Here is a 22276-nt window from a genome sequence, read left to right as displayed (position 1 = left end):
TATGTGTACCAATCTTGTGCTGTCATTTTGTAATGGGCAAGATTCGAACTCAGCATACATAGATAAGGTGAACTCTCCAGATCATATAGATTTTTTTTTTCATGGTAGTATAGAGCTTATGCAAGTTGATCAGTTATCGACAATTTTCAATTCGGTACTGTCAGGCCCTCTTCAGGAATAATCATCAAAACAATTTCGGAAGGAATAATAATTATATTTATAGTCAAAATTCAGTTTTTGGAAAATATTGAATTTTAATGTTTTCATGATCAAATTTATAATTACAATATTTGATTATCAAGAAATTTCGTGGTCAAGACAAGGTACTCAAGTAATAATTAATTTCAGATAATATCTAAAGCGATTAAAAAAATAAACATTAAAGGGCTTAGAGACAAAGGTAAGAGACCTAGGCTAGGTTTGGAAGTGTTGTCGCTGATGAAGAAGTTCTGAAATAAAATTGATGATAAATAAGTGCAGATTTTAATATAAGTTAAAGAATTTGGAAGAAAATAATTTAAAATTATTGAAAGTAAAAAAGAACATTATTAATACTTGAAACAAAATAAATAGAAACAGATTTCATAAACACATATTAACCTGCTTAGAAAAATTACGTTTGCAACCGCAATTTTGGAATGAACCGTGGTGTCAAAAACTCTCACCAAATATCAAATCTACTTAAACTTATAAGAAAAATTGATTATGAAATATCTCACCGCACTCCCAAACGATCTTCTAATAGATCTATATAATGTGAAGTGGTAGCGGCCAAGCGTTGGCTTCATGTGGGCTTCCTCTTCAAATTAGGAAGAAAAATTTGTGGCATGGCATTGTACTAAAAGACTGAATGGTATATCAAAACATAGATGATGTGTGTAAATTATGATCCGGATTCTGGCTCATGCTTATTCGATTCTTTTCATGTTAGACTGTGATTGGCATTCAGATCCATGCTTCAGATATAGGGATAGATAAATTATGTGCTCCAATAACATGCTGGATCAGGAATGAGTTTACTTCATTTCTCGAAATCTTAGATTTGAATCTTATTAATAAACTGTTAGAGGGGAACTAAGCCCAACTTAAATGATCTTAATAGATTGATCTAAGGAAATATTAGTTTGTACTTAAAATTCATTACACACCCTTATTACTAAAAATGAATTAATATGAGAATTGAAGTCTTATACAGTGACACGTGTCCTCTTTTAGTAGCAAAAATATTTTAGGTTCGATTGGCATCGATTTTTTATTCAACTTTCTATTTTTTATACTACATAAATGTAATTCTTTGTACAGAAAAAAAAAACGAATTGATCTCCCAAAGTTTTCTGTAAATATAAACAATTATTTTTCCATTCAAATATCTTAATCGATTGCTTTTGCCAGCAAAAGTGGGGAGGAGTAGGACGAAGAAAAGGACGTTGAGATCATCCTCCAGAAACCATGAAAGAAAGGAAAAGCATTGGTCAAGCTTTTTTTACTTTTAGGGCTATTCATATGATTGCATTTTGATTAATCTATGATAATAGTCCATATAGAACAATTTTGGTTTTCACTTTCTTTTGGACATCATTAAAAGCACGCTTGGCCCCATATGTTAAGAGATTAAAAAGTCTCACAGATGTGACTTTCATTTACATTACAAAAAAATCATGAGTGCAACATAATGGGTAAAAAAAAGACACTAGCAAAGGATCCAATAGACGTGATTAATTTCATGTTGAGCCAAAGATTCATATAATAACCCAATTCTTAATTCAACATTACGATTCAATAACTTTGGATCAACTTGACGCAATGTATGTATTCATCCAACTATTTTCTTTACTCCAGCTGAAAAGTATGAGCATATGCCACAATCTCAATAGAAGAGACAAGAGAATAGCCCGTTAAATTTTACGTGTTGTATATACACCTTGTAAGAGCTACTAGTACCGAAAACATAAAACATCCTGTCGAGAAACAGATGAGCTGAATTGCTTAACCTTCATTGTTGTAATAGCGTTACATATATACAGGATTGCATGAAACAGAAAGTATCGAGAAAATATGGACTAAATCCCTATATACGGCAATATCCTTAACTGCCTAATATCGAGAATATCCTACATACGGCAATCTCCATCTTGTCTGACAATGTCCAAAAGGCGCTGAACCTCTGCATCTGATAGACGATTTAGTGCAAATCCACGGCTGGTGCCACTGTTGGAGGCCTGAGCCGAGTTAGCTGTCGGCCTCTGTTGGACTCCTGGTAAAGTCTGTTTGGCTGTCCAACAGCGTTTCATAGATAACCTCCCTTCTTCCCTTTGCCTTTCTTCTGCTGCTCTCGGTTGTGCTCCCAATGCGTTGGATATCCCACCAGCTGATAGCAATGGGGCTTGACGTGGCCTTCTTTGCCACAATAATCACACGTTGGCCTTCCTCCTGGTGGATACCTTAATCCCGCAGGGCTGCCATATTGCCCACCAGCTCCTTGCGCCATGCAAGCTGGCACGGATTGAGACCCTGCCTCAAAACCACGAGCAACCAAACGCTGCTGCTCTACATGAGACATCATAGCAAAGGCTTGATTCAGAGTGGGCAAAGGATCCCTGCTCAAAATATTGGATCTTGCAGTCCTAAACTCGGGGTTGAGACCTAGGAGAAGCTGATACACCTTCTCCTTCTTCCTCTGCCCTGTCAATGCTGCAGCAGATCCACAATTGCAAGGAGGAGTCTCGAGAAAATTCTCGAGCTCGTCATAAAGACGTTTCAACTTTGAATAATAATCAACAAATGAGCTGATCGTATAAAACAGAAAGTATCGAGAAAATATGGACTAAATCCCTAGATACAGTAATATCCCTAACTGTCTAATATTGAGAATATCCTACAATTATATTACATAGATACTATAACCCGTAATACATTCTATAAAAAATACGTGATGAAAGGTATCGAAAAGTGACAGATTGGTTAATAAATTATGTGGTCGATGATAAATATAGGGTGGGTGTTCACATCACACGATAGGAGTCCAAAAGGACATCATTGATCATTAATAAATTCTTCGAGTAATAATGATATACCAGATTAAGACATGAAACAGATATGATTGGTCGGACAGTTTGGGGACAAAAGGGCTTTTGCTTATCCTTTCCTCTGCCTTATCGGGCGGGCTCAATACTATTGGTACTACTTCGCATGTGGAATTAGAAAAATCAATCTTTCACGTTGGATAATTCCTATGCATATATAATAAGCTCGATATAGATGACTTACTTTGTTGATCGATGTAGATATTCCGAGGACCAAAGAAAGCACCAACTCGCGTTCGATCTTTCTGCATGAATCTGAGGTAGTTTGATACAAATGAGGCCCAAAGACAGGCCCAGCCGAGGGAACTCATCCCCTCACCATGCCTCCTGCTTCCCATTTTCTGGTCATATGTTTGGTTTCTGTTCTGAATTCTGATCCACGGAAATCTAAGGATGATGATCTTCCTACCTCAACATCTTTTTTCCACCGGCAACACAGCTTCAGCATAACTCTGAAGTCAAAGGATTGATGATCGATTCAACTGTATATATATCTTGGACATTAATATTTGTTTGTGTTTTATGCCGATCTTCCTGAAATAGAAGGACGTATCCTTGAACCCAATAGAGACAAGGGATTAGTAGATTTACAGATTCATCTGCGAGAATGTTTCAACCTCCATTTCTTTGGCACAACTTCTTAGTGAAGCCTACGAAGTGTCAAAGACAGCACAGAGGAAAAACAATGATGAAAACATCTTTTACCGGAGGGAAAAAAAAAATTGAACAAAAGAAATGCGTTTGCCGGGAGTCGAACCCGGGTCTATTGCTTGGAAGGCAATTATCATAACCGTTGGACTACAAACGCTGTTGTTGAAATTTATTCAATGTTAAAAGATTTGAAAATTTTGTCCCACACTTAACCTAACCAAATGGGCCTATCCTTAAGCCCGTTAAATTTCAAACTAACCGAACATGGTCCTAATGGAACCACCACTATAAAACATGTTTTTAATGGTGTCATCCTTTCTTTTTTTTTTTTTTTGGGTTGGTTTGGGCTAATTAAGGAGAGCCCTTTGGGGATTGAAATCGACACCTACTCAATCAGCCACTTGTACAATTATACACTAAGCTTCATTCATTGATATATTATCATTTTCTTGATAATTCATTCAACGAAATTATCATTATCTTTTTAAAGAAAAAAAGATCATAAGCATAGTCAAATAACCACATGAATATAAATCCTAAAGCGTATACACTTTTCTATAGACTCGTAGAGAAAAGATGATGCCATCTTTTAGCACCTCTAATAAGTAAGATTTTTAAGCGAATAAGCAACAATACAAGTAACTGTTTTCAAAAGATTTGGGTCATGAATACGCATCTTGACTCTTGATCAATGTTCTAGTCTCATCATGTCATTTTACCTCAGCTCTTATCACCGTTTATCTTCGACTTAATTTTCTTTAGCATGTCATTTCGTCCACTTCAAATTGTTGCATAGCTTTTTTTTTTTTGTTGAAATTGTTGCATAACTTCAATCTCACAAAAAGACGCTTTTCCCATGAATTTCGGACCTACGAGTGTGGGGGGGAGGGGGGGCGGGGGGGGGGGGGGGGGGGGGGGGGGGGTGGGGGTGGGGAGAGGATTGGGGGAAGAAAAAAACTCTCTTCACCAGAAAAAAGGAAAATGAAAAAATGGTGCTAATAATTTGGAACAAGCGAGTGGTTGACCGTGATTTAATTTCTTGTCGACACTCCGTCTATCTTATCTGCAATTTTGGTCCCGCATATAACTGATCATGTTCTCCCACTATTATTTAAAAAGAAAAAGAAAAAGAGAGAGAGAGAGAGAGATAACATAGAAGACATCCAGTACTCAAGATCAATCAATCAGCACTCAAGATTGGCCCTATAATGATCGAGATTTGCTAAATGAGGCTCCATCCAGTGGTTTATGGATCGGATGGCTTAATTATTTGGTATCTTAGCTGCACCGTCCTTTAATCCTTCAGGACGGTAGGATCACATACTTAACAGTAGCCCCACATTGCCTGCAGGGAGACTCCGGCTGGCTAAAGATGACATGATGTTCATAAAACAATAGCCTCTAAACCCTACTACATATTTGTTGGGAGAGCTTTAGCAAAGAAATGTCAATATTTGTTGGGAGAGCATTAGCAAAGAAATGTCAATCTATAAGAAAAAAATGAGAAATCCCTTGAAAATTTCGCAAAACTTTCGAGGCTAGCTAGCATTACTTTATGAAACTGTCAACAAGAAACATAGTATAAGATTCTGATCCAAATTACTATTTGTTTTCTCTCCTCGCTAATCAAGCAGCCTAGACATTATTTCACCTGTTTGTATTGACACGATCTGATGGTCTCTTACCTGAACATGCAACATTTGGACAGTTTTCCTTCCTATTATTATAACTGTGTTCTCTAGAGATCGAGCAGGATCTCCTCCATCAAACTCCTCCAAACCTCATCCTCTATCTCCATGGCTACTTCTTCGCGTTCTTCCTTCAAATCCCTCCAGCTCCCGCACTTCTCCTCCATGTCCCTCACGTAGGCAGCTCTCCCACTCTTCACCTCCCATCCAGACGATATATCTCTCGGTGTCCCATTCACCCAGTCTTGCACCACCTCCAGGGCCTCGAGCGTGGATACACTGCCTGATTCTAACTTCTCTATGCAGAAATCAGACAAGAGGTTGTCTACATCAAGGCCAATGGCAGGGTTATTAATCTTGATAGCTTTAAGAAGCTCCTCCACTCCCACATTGGTTTCGTTCTCTTCAGCATATTGGGCTGTGCTCGGGCTAGAGTATGACTGCATGGTCGACTCAGCAACCGGTCCATGGTCGAGCTCAGAGAACGCTAACCTTCCATCTAAGTTCAGTGGCTCCAACTGAGAGAGGCTCTTGATCCTCTGGCTTTTGTGCCCATTCTTTTTCCTAGACCCTGAATATGATCATATAATCATCATGACATCATCAATTAACATATATATATATATATATATATAATATGACATGCCAAATTACATAACCACAAACTTTGAAAATTAGCAGTTGTTTTAGTATAAATTGCACCACAAATTGATGCATACATCAATTAAATTATATATCCCCTTGGCTAAGTGAGACTTGTATATATGTCTATTTATGACGGTACCAAATATTGAATAGAGACCTTCAACTTTCAGACTAGAAAGCAAGATTGATTAAATTGTGCATGACATAATAGTCCATATAAGATCAAGTGGTTGCAATTTCTTTTTCTTTTTTTTAATGGTATAATAACAAGGTATAATCGAGGTAAAATTCACGGGGAAGACAGACTCACCTCCAATATGCTCGGGACTACACTCCGATGTCGAGCTGATCTCTTCATTATCATCATCCTTGAATGGGCAGTCCAAAACTGATACTGGACTGAACTGCTCTTTCTCCTCATTTGGCCAATCCTGCAGCACAAGTAAGTTCAAATAAGTTATTTAATTTAAAGAAAATTGTTTTGTGAAAATTCCATAATGAGAAGACACTGTTCTATGATAAATCTAAGCGTAAGCATAGATCTCATTGTGTGGCGGCCTCTTGCGGTGCTTGGGGCCCCATCCTCTCGTGGGTGGGGCTTCAAGTCCCACATTAAGAGTGTATGTATGACTGGGTGCGTGGAGTAATAAAATTAGTTTGGTTGCATCCCGCGTTCAATGAGTTGCCAATTTCTTTTCTTTTCTTTTTTCTTTTGGGTAATTAAATAATGAGTTGCCAATCAGTACTTCGCATTGATTTTTTTTTGTCGAGTGTTCCACTTTGATAAAAAAAAAATATTCAACAGACACCCAAAACGACCCTTTCAGAGGTAAGATCCAAAGAGTGTAGTTCACCTTTGCGTAAGTCAACCCCAATAACAGACAAGTATGTGACATCTGTCAAAGAAGATTGGACCCATTATTTTATTTTTTCTCCAATCTTACGTCGGTCCAATTTAGATGCTTCAGCAACACATTATATATTTTCCTAATACACTACAAGACAATAAATATTGTCCTACAACATGCGACCGGTAGAAGTAATTGTGGCAATTAACTAAACCCTAAAAAGCGAAATCTACAAATAAAGGCCAGGCCCCGTATATTTTATTGCACACGACAGCAAAAATAAAAATACTACCTAGCCTATGAATGCAGACAAAAGACTCCAATTCGCTTCCCTTTTCTGCTTCTCCAGTCATAAAAGAAATAAAAATTCAAATTGAAGAAACAGATATATATATATATGTGTGTGTGTATATATGGAAAAATTACATAAACGTAGTTGTCTTACATTGACGCTTCTCTCATTAAGTTCGGCTATTGGACTTTTACATGTACCGTAACTAGACTTGACCAATGATGTTGCACGCGCAAATATAGATCCATCTATTATATATGTTGTGTATGTTCGAAGTTACCGTGTTAAAATTAAGAAGACTTGTGTTACTTTTATATTTGTTGGCTGTTCCATATCCCTAGTATTTGTTTAACCTAAGTTTTATGAATGCGAGCCCGGGTTTTACATATATTAATTAAATATTATTTAAGTTAACTTTCAAAAATTTGAAATATAACTGAATATATCCCTTTGAACCAAGTACAAAAGCTCACTATACACCGCGTTTGAACTATATATCTATACATTATTTAATTGAATTAACTTTCAAATTTTGAACTATAGTAAAATAATAATGTACTGTATATTAAATCAGTCTCGTATTAATGTGACCATGATAATATACTCGAAACTCGAATTCTCAGACCAAAAGAGAAATATCTTAGCCGACTCAAAAAACCAGTTTCTCTTGCCTACGTGGCCCGACAGGTGAGAAAACAATAAAATAGGAGGTCCAATCTAGTATCTCGCGTAGTAGGACGCAGGGTAGTCTTGCACAATCCATCGCCGTAGATGCCGCCAGTGGACCAGCACTGAGCGGAATCTTAGGCGTCGAATCACTCGAAGCTTCGGCTTGCAACAGTTCCGAGAAGTACTCTAACAATTCCCGAGGCCTGAGTCCCCACCCACACGTGGAATCTCATGCAGTCAAGAGCCAGCTGTTTTTCAGGCGATCCCACAAAAAAAAAAAAAAACAAAAAGCTCTCCTTCTTCTCTCTCTGTCTAACCCCAAACAATTATGGTAAGATTCTATAAGGATTTATTTTACTGATATCAAAAGCGGTACTATTACTCTTATGTTATTCGATCGCCTCCATAGACCGTGTTGCGGAAATACATGGACTCAAACTCGAGTCGAAATTGAAATCAACGAAAATTCCAGTGATATTAGCAAATTAAACCGATGGTAATGTAGATCGAATCAATGAGAAATTCGAAAAAGAAAATAAAGAAGATCCCATCGGACAATTGTATCTATCTATATAAAAAAACAAATGCCGCCAACAGACAGGAGAAATTAATAAAAAAGTTAATAAAAAACAGAGATTATGGGCAGAACAGTGCATGCGAAGCATCTGATAGAAACTGCTCACCTCAGTGCATGCAGCGGGAGGGGTTGCTCCAGGGGATTCCTCCTCCTCGTTACCGCCGACTGTAACGCCGACTCTCCCGCTGACTTTATCCGCTTTTACTTTCTCCTCCATCGCAGGTTTTGGCGGTAAAAGTAAATCTTTTTCGGCGGAAACGACGGCGTCCCCATCCGAGCTAACGGAGTTACCGCTGAAGGTGCTGACAGTGTCAACAGCGCCGAACTCGCTGCTGTCCCAGCTGCTGCTGCTGCCGTTATGGCCGCTGCTCGAGCTCGCCGAGACCCGCGGGGTCAACGTGGCGCTCGCGGTTTGGGAATGGGAAGTACTCAGCTGATCGGCCTGTGGGTCCTTCTCCGCCAGGAACTCCCGGAACAGCCTCCACCGCCCGATCTCCGGCTCCGGCCTCCGCCAGAACCGCTTGCTCAGCAGCTTGCGGGAGAGGCTCCGGGGGAAGAGGCTGCGGCGGGCCTTGCCTGAGGTGGCCGACTTGGCCACGGAGGGAAACGGGAGGAGCTTGACAGCGTTGATGACCTTCATGGAGGCCCTGTGGAGGGCGGAGACGGTGGTGGACGCAGCCTTGGAGGGGTTCCTCTTGAGGGAGGGGCGGTCACGATGGTGGTGGGCCCGCCTGGAGGCGGTAGTCCTCCTAGTCCTCGCTGCCGCTGCTTCACCCCTGGCCTTGAGGTCGATGTCTAGGAGGAAGCGGACGGTGGAAGGGCAGCATTGGGGGCGGCGGGGGAAGGACTTGAAGCCATTGGACGAGCACGAGCTGAGGTCGTCCAGGAGGTAGTCCTTGAGCATCAGGACGGGCCTCCGGAGCTTCCGGTCGGCCAAGGCTCCGGGACTAAAAGCCGTAATCTCCATGTCTGCCAATGGGATTCGAAATCTACAAAACAGAGTAGGCAATGGACAGGGGAGTGAAATTATAATGGAGATTGAGAATGAGGAGTTGCTTTCAAGCAGAGTGGGGGCAGGGCATTAATGGCGGAAAAGCTTAAGTGGGCAATGAGGAAATTTCATCTCATCTAAATATCTATCTGGGGCGAGGTGAATTTATATATATATGGAGGAGGGGGCTGGGGCTGAGAAGGTGAGAGGAAGGAGGAGGTGAAGATCTCGAGAGGTTTTTAACAGGACAGAGTGAGTGTGTGAGTGTGAGTGTGACTGAGCTCTGTGCTGTACAATACAATAGGACGAAATGAAAGCAGAGGCAGAGGATCAGAGGAAAGAAGGAAGAAGAAGAAGAAGAAGAAGCATGGATGCTTCTTGGAGTGAAATTTTTTGAATCTCAAGTCTGATTTTTTTACTATTGTTCGAAATTGTTAATTTAATTTGATTTGATTTGAATTAATTAATTTACCGGGGGTCACGATTTGGGGATTAAAGAAAGGAGAAGAGGGGGCAGACAGAGAGAGAGAGAGAGGGGGGGGTAAGGGGTTTTGGTTTGGACGGGTATTGAGACCGGAAGTTGACCTTCAGAATCTGAGATTGCGATTTTTGACGCTCTTCCCATGCATGCAAACGCTGACCATACTTTACACTTGAGCACGTGTGCTTGTCCTTGTCATTTAATCTCTCTCTTTCCACTCATTTTGTTACTTTATTGCCTATTTATTTATTTATTACTCATTTCATTTACCACCACGGTTTGGTTTGATCAATGGAAGAAGTGATGGCGACGGGTATTAGAGTTGAGATTATATTCAAATTTGAAATTTCTCCAGCATCCGTCATCTTCCTTTTGTTGTGTGGTAGGATCCTCGTTCTCCTAAGCCTCATAGCTCTCGTCGCTCTCAGCGTTGGGGTCGGATCCAAGACCAAGAAATATATATATATATACTCTCTGAATATGCTCTCAATTTTTCCTCCCTTATCACTCCCAGTTCCTGTAAGATCCAACCTACCTTAGTTAGATTCAACTAGATTTGTATCTAATATCATCATCACTTCAACGAGAGGGAGCTCCTACCAGCCTAAGGCGAGCTAGTGCCACCTTAGGGAGGCACCACTTCACAGCATACCTTAAGGGCCCTAGTTAGCTCAGAGAGATAGAAATAACAAGATTTGATAGAGTTGATAATGGAGATTGTGGTCCCTCCTGCTTCTAGTTAGATTCAACTAGATCTGTATCTCATTGTCAATGATAATGTCACTGCATCAAACTTTTTTTTTTTTTTTTTTGTACTATTTGGGTCTTTTGTCCTCAATATTTTTTGGCCTTTTACTAGGAAAAACCCTCAATTATGACTGCCCCTTCATCCAATTTCCTAGATCAAATCTAATTTATTTGACTAATTAAATGTTCCACCGGTGAAAAACAATTTATGTTGACAAAGATTTAATGCGGATCGGTGTACTGGATCCATTTAACTCTTGCCCAATAGGCGCACTCTCTTCCGTCCATGGAGAAAACCAGAGGATCTCAATAGCCTAGCTTGCCATTGGCCACGATCAACCCAGGATGTAATTGTTTCTGTCTTCTTGTGCAGGGGAATTGAATTGAATTGAATTGGGACATATTCAAAAAATACCTGTATCTGGAGACATATTTAATCCTGCAAATCGGGAAGCCCCTTTGGCGCTGCCATTAGTCCTGTGCCCCCAGTTGGACTCAGTGTACGATCAGACCTTTTAAATGATGAGCAACACTAAGATTGCTGGCTCTTCTAATATATATATAATGGAAGGGAAAAAAAAAGCATAAAGAGAAGGAAACCATCATGCTTGCAATTGGTTCCTGGAAAAGAATAGAATAATCGAAATCGAAATGGAGTATTTCAAATGAAGTTGTTCAATTGAAGGTATTCCAACCTCGCCTTAAGCATTCCACTACATGTATGTTCTCACACATATATATTTAAACATATATTTACTTATAGTCACTAATCTTACGGTTTATGCCACTATTAATAGTTCGAAAGCTTTTCAACTCTCCACCTACTTTTATTCCGACAAAACTTGTAAATTAGTTAATTATTGTAAACAGATTTTTACTTTTATAGTAGCATTTTTAAGATAATATCTAATATTCTTCTCCAACCTTCGGCTAATTGTTGAAAAAGAAAACTTGTGCATCTCTGATTGGTGGCCTCGTTATATGGTTCATTAAAATAATTTAGGGGAAAAAAAAACTAACTATGATAAATGAACTTCGGGATTCGTTTGATGTCTTCCAGGGTTATGTAAAAACTTGGCTATTTTTACGTGCTATAATGACTTATCCAAGTTTATACTGCGTTGTGGTTAAATTTATTTTCTCGCTTGTTCAAGAGGAAATTTTTAAATCACAAAACACCAGAATTTAATGATGTAGGTATATATCGATAAGCAAGGGCTCGCGTCTGAACCATTTTTGCTTCTTCTTTTTTCTGCTCGCTCTATGATGAAAGGGCCCGGGTCACTTATCACCTCTCCCACGCGGAAGAAGTGGCCATAAGCCAGCTATTCTTTCACTAGAGATACAAAGAGGGTACCCGAGATCAGAGAGGGATTAATTATTGCAATGACTAGACATACCAAGTAAGAGTCAATTAATTGCATAGATGCCCGATATGTTAATCGGACACCTTTGAGTGCATTCACTTAGAACTATCCCAGCGTTTAGAGATCTTTGAGGCAAACAGGCAGGTGGAGCTGCCCCACATGTTTAAGATACATATTAGACAGTTCCTCATTTGTGTGTTTTTCGCTTTACAATGTCGTCTCTTTGGTCACTGTATTGCAGATTTTATTAAATTCCTCATATCCCGAGCTCAGGAATCCTATAGGCGTTAGGTCGTCGTTATTAGTTCAACGCAAGACATTATCGATGTTTCCTAATCAAGAGTTTATAGATTCATTTCGTAATTTGATACACCAACCCAACAAATTGACCTATGAAATGGAGTAGATTGATAGGAACTTCCACCGAATTCCCATGAGTGACCTTCTATTTACTCATAAGAGTACTACTTACTAGATCAGTTGATTTATTGTTGTCAAAATCACAACTCTAACTCTTAAAATCTTACGGTTTTATGCTTTTACCTTACTTGCCGTAGAAACTTAACTTTGATTTATTCGAGTAGAAATGTGATTCTGTTCAATAAAAACAGTAGAAACTCAATTCTACTGGGTCAAAATTAAACTAATATATTGTCATTTTCTAATCCAATTTAGGTGAAACTAATTCAATCTTATCATCGACTTAACAGTATAGAGCAATAATTAAAACAAATGCAAAATTTATTCATAATTTTTTTTCTAACAATTTCTATGCAAAATGAACGTTTGAAAATTATATTAAAAAAGAGATAATATTTATATTGCTATATGGAACATTAGTATGAATGTATATTGAGATTTAACTCTATAACGACTATTGATCACATAAATAGATTAAAATTATTATGTAACATTATATCATTTTTTTATATGCCTTACGATTTTACGATTCGATTTTACGTTCCAATTATGTGCGCCCTCCATCATTTCTACTTAAATAAACTCAATTTTGACTACCTTAGCTGAAAAGATAGTGATTCCCATGATTTTTTTTTGTCCGACGAAAGTACCTCACATGATTTAATTAGATGACGTAATCACTTGAAGTGATCCACCAGGGAAAAAAAAAGAGTAATCACTTGAAATGATTTTCGACCATAAGATCACGAATTTAGTATCGACAATTTTAAGCAGCCACGAAAATTTCCCTTATCAACCGTGTGTCAAAAAGATCCTATATTCTTATATGTGTCGACATAATAATTTCATAAATCGAAGTAAAAGGATTTAATACAATGATACTCATATTTGATATCTCTGATTCTTATTCAGCAAAAAAAAAAAATCGCTGATTCTCATAAGTGAAAGAAAAAGTTGTATGTATACTTTTCTACTAAAATAGGCTTCGGTGATCAAACGCCTAGTTGGGCCTACAAATTATGGAAAGTGCAAGTTCCACAGGCCAAAAGCCCATCACCAATTTCGTTGGAGCCCACAATTGGATTGAAGCGACGGGAGTTTTTTTTTTTTGGTGAAATGCGACAAAAGTTCAGACATGCTAGTTGCTACTATTAGGAATTTATGCACCCGCCTCTCTGTTTTTTTGTAATGTAATGATTGTGAATATGAATATGATATTCATATTCTAGTTCTTGTCCATTAAAAGTTTCAATTCATCTTTTGAGAATGTGAACATTGAGAGAGGAATTATAACAACTTTAATCTATATATAATATATAATTACTCGGTCAATCACCGGATTAGCCACGGATGCCCACTTGACGAAATAGAAGCTCCTCATTCATTCGTCACTATTAACGTTAATTAATTATATGCAATTATCAACCATTTACATTATGTATATATAGATATTCAAATAATCTCACTTGTAATATAAATTATATATATATATATATCTGTCGCATACAGTAAAATAATAAACTTTGATTAAAATTCAAAATAAGTACCTCTGAATGAATTTAATTATATGTCTACGTATCTATATATTAAATATTACAGCGGGGAAACACTAAGAAATTTTCCGCCAAGAATAATGGTCAAAATTCAAATCCTTAACTCAACATTTTCTATAATATAATAATTAATTAAGTAATTAATAAATTATCCTAATCATAAAAGAGTTTTAGAAAATTAGAAAAAAGCCTGCAACTCCCATTTTAACTATAAGAACACCTAGAAATACAAAATAATATAATTATTAATATATATTTAATGTTTAGGGAAAACTATACATTTGGTCCTAAAGATTTGGATGCTTTTCTATTTTAGTAATTTTTCTAATTTTTTTATTATCTAGATACTATACCTTTGAATACTTTTCTATTTTAGTCCTTTTCCTTTTTTTGATTTGTTTTCATCCAATACTTTTGATTACTTTTTTATTTGTCATTTTATCAAATTTTTATTAAAGAAGATTTTAACTTTGGTCCTTAACCTTTTAAAATTATTCTTTTATCCTAATTCTTTTTTTGGTTCAATTTTTCTTGAATCGAACCAAAAAATGAATTAGGATAAAAGAATAATTTTAAAAGGTTAAGGACCAAAGTTAAAATCTTCTATGATAAAAAATTTAATAAAATGATGAAAATAGAAAAGTAAAAAAAAGTATTGACTGAAAATGAATTAAAAAAAAGGATTGAAACAAAAAAGTAATGAAAGGTATATGATATAAATAAATAAATAAATAAATAATTAGAAAAAGGACGAAAAAAATTCAAACCTAAACAACTAAGTGTATAGTTTTTCCTAATGTTTAAGATAATTTTTGTATGAATTATATTACTCTCACATCCATATATCTATATATTACTTTCTATAATAAAATAAAAAATTTCAATTTAAATTAAAAACAAGTAATTTTGAATGAATTATATGAATTTTAAAATGGACAGTGCGTCTATCTTTAGATTTAAAAAATCAAAAGTTTTAGATTTTATGATTAATTATTGCTAAGAAAGACACCAATATGTACGAGGCTCATGTGCCTCCCTTGTAACCGATAAAAAAAAAACCACCAATATGGGTTGGAGAAATTCAATGTTCATCAGATATATGCTTTGTCAAGGTAAATTATTACTAAGAATCATACACATTAATATATTAGTATACTTAATTTGCTTTTATATAGGATGAATATTGGGAGAGTTAACTTTAATTACTGGTTTTAATTCATTTACATATAATATTTTTTTAAAAAGAACATATTATTTGTCAACATAAACAATAACTGTATTTGATTTCGTAAGTTTTCTTAATAGAAACTAGAATTTTGATCAAATCAGTATATAATTATCTAAAAAGAAGATGGTTGATAAAATCCTAACTGGTTATTAACGTGAAAATTTCTTATGAAAACTCAATGCATCCGCACAAAGCGCGCGGAACAGACTAGCATATATTTCACCATTTAGGTGTGAACATCACCTAATAAAGTTCCATTTACATTTTATCTTATCTACGACAATATTTGTTGCCGCTAATGGCAGTGCATAGACTCTTGGACTTGGTACCTCGCTCTTCGATGCAGTCGGGGTTTCCTTGTTGAGTTTCTTAGTAGTTTTTTTTTTTCAGTAATCTTAAATTATGGAAGATATTGCCGTTGCAATTTTGTGAATCGAGTATAAAAGATTATTTCTCTCCTAATAAATGCACTTCTCGATATTCAAACTTGCATTCTCCTTCTTAGAAGGTTAAAACTATTTACTACTCAATCAACACATTGTTGATGTTTCTTAGTAATTTTTGTCTAATGTTTTGCTTTGGCCCGTATTTCACCAAAAAAGATGCACACTTAAATTATAGAACTTTGCGGCACGATCATTAATGTAAATGAGCTAATCTATACATCTACATGATCTATCCTATGATAGATATGCTAGCGCTGTTGCTGCCACTGTACAATCTTTTTTTTTTCTAATCCGAGAAAAAGGAGCATAGTGAGGTGTGATACACGCTCTCGCGTAGGAACTAAGAGGTTTCAGATTTAGTGTCCACATCATATTACTTGTATCCATTTATTTAAATTCTATTTACTTGTACTAAATTCATTGGTCTTTTTGTAATCGGAAAAGTGATCAAAAGATTGGGCTTAGCTCCAAATTCATCGGAAAAAAAAAGTGGTCAAAAGATTAATAAGCAGGACAATAGCTGAGAAAAAAAAAAGGTCTTGCACTGAAACCAGAAAAATTATTCCTGATTAATTAATTAGTTGTCTATCTCTAAGAGATTATGTGGAATAGCTCCATAATGTGATATCGACGTCGTGAACTTCAGCATCATAACAATCCCAGTTGATGGTACTATGCCCCGAACAAGAAGGAGGGGGAGAAAGCAGTGGCCGGTCGGCCCACCTTGCCATGTTTAACTCTTGATCACCTCCGTCGCAATTCGCATAATCCTCGGACACTGCTGTTCTTATCTCCGGCAATGTTGTGACATCCACCTCGGGACAACTCGAAAATAAGCTTTGAGAACTGACAGTGATAGTTTCCCGTACCTGCTCCTCGCCATCGGCAGTACTGTCACGGGCTTCTTCCTTGCTTCTCGCTTCGTGGGGTTGAAATGCCTCTGCAGCCTCCAGCGCCACCCTCCTGAGATCGGCTGCCTCACTCGAGGCAGGAACCTGGAGCCGCCATGCAGAGTCTGCAAAGTTGAGGCACGCCCTCTTACCCCGCAAGGCGAGGGCTCCAACATCGTGTGCCCTTGCTGCCATCTCGGCAGTGGGATACGTCCCGAGCCAAATCCGGGTCCTCTTGTTGGGCTCACGGAGCTCGCACACCCACTTATTCCTGTTCCTCCTTCGCACACCGTGGTAGACAGGGTGGCGTGTCTCCTTGAAGACCCTCCGGCCGGCTCTCTTCTTCGGCTTGCTCGATGCCAGCAAGACCACCTCCTCGTCAGAGTGCACCACGGGCCGCGTGCACAACTCTGATGGGGAAGGTGACTCAGCGAGCTTAGTGGTGTAGGTGCAGCAGTCTGAATCGAACGACTGCGAATCATATCCCCGGCAAACGTAAGCTATATCCATATAGAATTTGGCGCACGGTTGAAAGTCTCAAAACTCACAGATACAAACTATGTGTATTTAAGCTTTAATCACAACTCCTTCTTGATACGTAATCGCTTAGTAGGTCTTCCGATAATCTAGATTCGGTGATTTCTATTGAAACGCTCGAGTTTGTAGATGACAAGCGAATGTGGGAATGTCTTTGTATATGATATCGACCTATATATATATATATATGCGCGCCCGTTGCATTGAGTAGGAAATGGGAGTGAATCAAGTATGACTGATAGATTGGAATGGGAGTGGAAAACAAACGTGGTGGGGCCCAAAACGAGTTCCCACATAAGGAATCAGAATAAGAGTGGAAGTGAGGCTGTCTCTAGTCTTGTCCCTACACTGCACTGGAGATTGACTCCCATTGTTGTTTCCTCCGCTGCGGTCATCATGGAAGTCACTCGGTGTTTTCCTCGTGCTTTAATTGCTTCTGCTGCAGCTGCTTTTGGAATGAAAATAACCACGTGGAAAATAAGGTTTTATTCGACCACGTGAGAAGTTCTGCTCCTCCCTCCCATCAGGATCAGTTTCGAGCATTTAATCTGAATCATGTGAACAATTAATAATGCATCGATTGCGACTAAATAAAAAGAACATGATGTTATAGGATATCAACCTAGCCAATTATATCATGCCAAAGAATATCATCTTTAAGTAGCTAACATAATCAAAAGTGTGTCCCGGTGGCGTATGTTCTCATCCGATAATCAAGATATTTCAGATTTGATACTCAGGTGAGACTACTAGTGTTCATTTAATAGATATTTACAACTTTTATTCCATTGTACTGAGCCATAAACCTTCCTTGTAACAGTAAAAAAGAGAAGAAGCTAATATAGCATTTTTGGATAAGTAAGCTATAACATTGATTTCGACTACTTTGAAGAGACTATTTATGAACACTGGAGAGAAAAAAAGAAGAGAAAAAGATGAACCAATGTGCATTAGTAGATTGCATCATGCTAAATTGCTAATTTCAACCGGCAGCTTAGGCTACTTGACCATCGTTAGCTAAATTGGCTCAAGCTATTGTGAATCCCCAGGAAAAATTACCTATGCCAAACTAACATGGATTGATTTAGATGATTCGACACATATTTTTCTTATACAATGTCACAAATTCGAGTTTTGTATATTGAGAATATCCACGATTGAAAAAGTGTTTTACCCTTTAATGCGCACTCAGTTCAAACCCAGATTAATCAAAGCCCATAAAACTTTTGGATATTAAGTGGTGCAGACAAAAAAAAAACTATGCCAAGCTTCAGAATGTATATAAAGATCATGTATATTACCAGATAATGGCGGACTTGGAGTACTAGGGAATATAATCTGATTTGATGTATCCATATCTGTATGACTATATCCATCTATTTATTTACATCTATATCTATGTCTTCTATATATTAAGCTAAACGAGAGTTGGAAGCCATGTGTCTTCTAATAAGAATTTTTACATAAAATATTGCAAAACCCCTTCTTCCTTCTGTTTTCGCAATAAAAAAATCAAGTAGTTAAATGATGGGTATATAAAATAAAAACTGTAGATTAGGTTTATACTTTATAGGACTTTAAGATGTACATGTTTTTATTCTTTTATATAATTGTGTTTATATTTATATTTATATTTATACTTATATCAATATATTTTTAATACTATCAATAATAAAAACACTTGAGTATACTTCAAGAATTTTAGTCATTTTTCCCAAAAAATTAATTCTTCAAATAACAATACATTATTTTTATTTACATTTTTAAAATGGTCAAATATTGCTTATAAAAAATTGATATTAATTTTTTAATTTTATTTGGATTGTTCATTTCTTATAATTTTCTAAACTTCGCAATTTTCTAAAAAACTATTTTATATAAGAATTATTTTTAATTTTATCATATATTTACTAAACTGGATGTGTTAATATGCATTTGTATTCTGATTAGTTAAATTTTTGTTACAAATAATTATATTCTTGAATATAGACACGTATTTTAACGTGGTAAGTTAATGTAATTTTTTACAAAGTAACATTTATAAAAATAATGAAATCCAAAGTATTGTCTTAATCTTTAGACATGTGCATGGCACGGGTAAATTAATCCACATCTACTAATATAAGATCTAATCAGTTATAAAAAAAAATAAACTTGTCGCAATGCGCGGGCATTTTCACTAGTATTGCCTAATATTGAGTATAGAAGTTTTTTTTTCTTTTGGCCACGAGAATAGAAGTTCAAAAACGAAAAAGTTGAAATAAAGAGAAAATTTTTAACAAAATAAAAAAGAATAGGTTGCATCATGAATCAATTTAAAGTTTTTTATTGATGATTATAAATTTATTTACTTTTACAATGGTATATTGCAAGAGCATAGGTATTTCTTTTCCTGAACATAGTGCTAGTCATGTCCATGGAGCAGTTGATTTTATTCCTTGCACAGAAAGGTAAATATCCTCCCAACAAAAAAGATCAATGTATGAGATGCAAGTTGTGTTAGAAGCATCAATGGCCCGAATCTCTTTTTCGGGTTATTTCATTCCTAATACAAGGTCAATGTATCTTCTGGAAGTGACTCTTTTCATACCACAAGGGACTCTTTGTGGCCGGGGCTGTCATAGGGGCTCCGACCTGGTGGCATGAATCTGTTTCCTAATAGGGAAAGGTGTCTTTCCTGTTTTCTATAATATCTATACTATTTATAAAAGTATGACAAGTTTGTTCAATTTTCTATACTATATTTTTTGTGAATATTATTAATTTTCTTTAATAATTTTTATTTTTAATTAAATATTTAACTACTCATGGGGTCCATTTAGTATATTTTTATGTGTTATGTCGACAATGTTAGTGCTATATTAGAAAAATCCTTTAAAACTGACAGGAAAATGATGACATGTTAGACATTATACGAAACTCATATTGTAATTTTTCTATTAAAAAATTCGTGCTAGAAATAATAAAAAGGCCAAGTTTTTACTTTTTTATGTCATCAACCCTCATAGATATTATTAATTATTTTTTATTTTATTTATTCATATATTAAAGTAGCACATATTTCTAATTAGAAATGGTCACAAATCCATTCAAAAAGAGATACTATTAATTTACTTATTATTTATATATTTCTTTTTTTAAAAGAGTTTTGTTATTTATTCTGTCGTTCGAGTATTATGTATTTTAACAATATCAAAGAAGGTTTCACGTGTAATGCGCATGTAAATTCACTAGTGTATATATATGTATATATATAGCTAGATAATGATCAAAGTAACACACAGGTTTCATATGGTACAAATTGGTCCGCTGTCTGTGTCTCGTGCTCATTTAATTAAAAGTGAAATAAGTGGAGTGGTTCTTGATAAAGCATTTGTCTTTGTTTTTGTTTTTGTTTTTCCCGTTCAACCTTGAAAATTTATTCATAACATGTAATAAGTACATGACGAGTGCACAAGATAAAATGCTCAAGAAAACGAAAATTACAAGATAAAAAATAATCGGATCCTCTTAGGTATTTGTTTTTTATCCTTCTTTCTTGGTTTCTTACTTGAAAGACATTTACACTATCCAAAATTACGGATTTCAGGCAGTTCATTTGCAGGGATATAGTAAAGTAAATTCTATGCCTTTCTACACAGATGCTGACATTAAATTTAATCTCAGCACTTCTAAAAACGCGTGATTCACTGCATCGACAATAATGAATGCAGTCGCTTATTTAAGTCCATGCATGTTATGGGAGACATTGCATGTTACCAATATGAATTAATTCAAATGATTCAGCGATTATTTCTCTTAAACAAGATATCGGGTTCGGATTTTGTGAATGGAAAAGGATTTATACTGGAAAAACTTTACCCTTAGTGGACCGACTCGACTCGACTCGACTCGATTGAATTAGTCGAAGGCCATTGGGCTTCCAAATATCACGGTGCACATAAAAAAAAGAAGAAGTCCATGCATTCTAATGTATAAAGAGGATAGTCCTTTTATTCGATGGTATACTGTACAATTAGCAAGATGTGGGAAATATACGCACAATGAATCACGTGTTTAGAGTACAAGAATAGAAAATTGTTAAACAGTGGTTGGAACCTTTTTTTCTGACGGAGAAGAGACAAAACACAAAGGCATAATCAAGAGTCTGATTGTCGTGCATCGATTCATCATTTTCATCTTTTCTTCTGGTCCTTCTTAAAACGACTCCTACCCATCACTTGAACATACCAATATTCAAAAACATATATTAAATGTGGATAATTAAAGGATTTGATTAGGCGCATCTTTAAGATGATTTTAAGTACTCTTGTTTCTGTTTTTCCTTTTCCTTCCATGGACAATCGCAATCAATCATTTGTCATTGATTTTTTATGTCATGTGGCCATAAACTACATGCGAATATTTGATTACTTACATAATGGCTGAAGTATTTTAGATTTAAAATAATCATCCCATAAAGACTTTTTTTTCTTTATTTATAAATATTTTAGCATATATACTAACTGCTATTAGGCTATCTGGCCTATAGGAAGAGAAATCTATTCCCTCCTGGTCACAAATTCGCGCCCTACATAGCCCCGGCTCTACACGAAGCAACTCAATAGTAACATTTTTTTTGTTGGCTAATAATTAGTATCGTTGTAGAAAATATTCTTCCCTGAATATAGATTCTTATGTTATTATAAATTTTTATTTCATAAGGTCCTCCGGTGGATTCAAATGATAACATCGGAGAAGATAAATAGTTTAATGAGAGTACTTGGCATCAGTTCAGTTTTCACTAAGCGACTTTGGGCGATATATAGGGATAAGTTCACGTTGTGCTTGTCATTTAACGTGGCCACGGTTCAGCGAGAAGCTAGACAACAGAAAAATCTTTTCCAACAGTTTTGATATTAATGAAACTAATTAAGTATAAGATCAAATTTCTCAATTGAAAATTAAAAAGAGATATAGCACAATGGCGCGGCTCTCACTTGGCAACCAAGAGGATTCATGTTCGATACCTAGTAAAACTACCCGTACTCCTTTATTAGCTATCATGATTTTTATTTCATTGTACTAAGCATACGGGTCTCCCTTGTAATCGAAAAAAAAATTATCAATTGAAAGATTACGATTAATTAATTCAATGGTTTCAAGTTCAAATAGGAAAGATGT

General features: G+C 36.2%; 2 protein-coding genes and 1 non-coding gene across 3 annotated transcripts; all 3 read right to left on the bottom strand.

Moving 5' to 3' along the window:
• Positions 1 to 3819: 3819 nt before the first annotated feature.
• Positions 3820 to 3891, bottom strand: TRNAG-UCC. The gene has a single exon. It is a non-coding gene; the product is annotated as a tRNA-Gly (tRNA).
• A 1373-nt stretch (positions 3892 to 5264) lies between these two features.
• On the bottom strand, positions 5265 to 9811 carry LOC116202591. The gene is made up of 3 exons (XM_031534190.1): positions 8560 to 9811; positions 6378 to 6498; positions 5265 to 5993 (listed from the first exon to the last, which is right to left on the bottom strand). The coding sequence occupies exons 1-3, from the start codon at positions 9418 to 9420 to the stop codon at positions 5473 to 5475; spliced, it is 1503 nt and encodes a 500-aa protein (XP_031390050.1). The 5' UTR covers positions 9421 to 9811; the 3' UTR covers positions 5265 to 5472.
• A 6351-nt stretch (positions 9812 to 16162) lies between these two features.
• LOC116203188 (dehydration-responsive element-binding protein 1E-like) lies at positions 16163 to 17281 on the bottom strand. Its single transcript, XM_031534851.1, has one exon. It carries the CDS (start codon positions 17084 to 17086, stop codon positions 16286 to 16288), a length of 801 nt encoding a protein of 266 aa, XP_031390711.1. The 5' UTR covers positions 17087 to 17281; the 3' UTR covers positions 16163 to 16285.
• Between the last annotated feature and the right edge of the window lie 4995 nt (positions 17282 to 22276).

This window comes from Punica granatum, chromosome 4, assembly GCF_007655135.1.
Source record: "Punica granatum isolate Tunisia-2019 chromosome 4, ASM765513v2, whole genome shotgun sequence".
NCBI classification, from domain to species: Eukaryota; Viridiplantae; Streptophyta; class Magnoliopsida; order Myrtales; family Lythraceae; genus Punica; species Punica granatum.
This window is presented reverse-complemented; position numbering and strand designations above follow the sequence as displayed.

Bases quoted from the DNA above. Each gene is read 5' to 3' on its own strand.
- LOC116202591 (XM_031534190.1), bottom strand. From the start codon at position 9,420: ATGGAGATTACGGCTTTTAGTCCCGGAGCCTTGGCCGACCGGAAGCTC. The intron at 6,499-8,559 runs GTGAGCAGTTTC...CTTGTGCTGCAG, and splicing joins CTCCCGCTGCATGCACTGAG to GATTGGCCAAATGAGGAGAA. The intron at 5,994-6,377 runs GTGAGTCTGTCT...GATCATATTCAG, and splicing joins TAGTCCCGAGCATATTGGAG to GGTCTAGGAAAAAGAATGGG.
- LOC116203188 (XM_031534851.1), bottom strand. From the start codon at position 17,086: ATGGATATAGCTTACGTTTGCCGGGGATATGATTCGCAGTCGTTCGAT.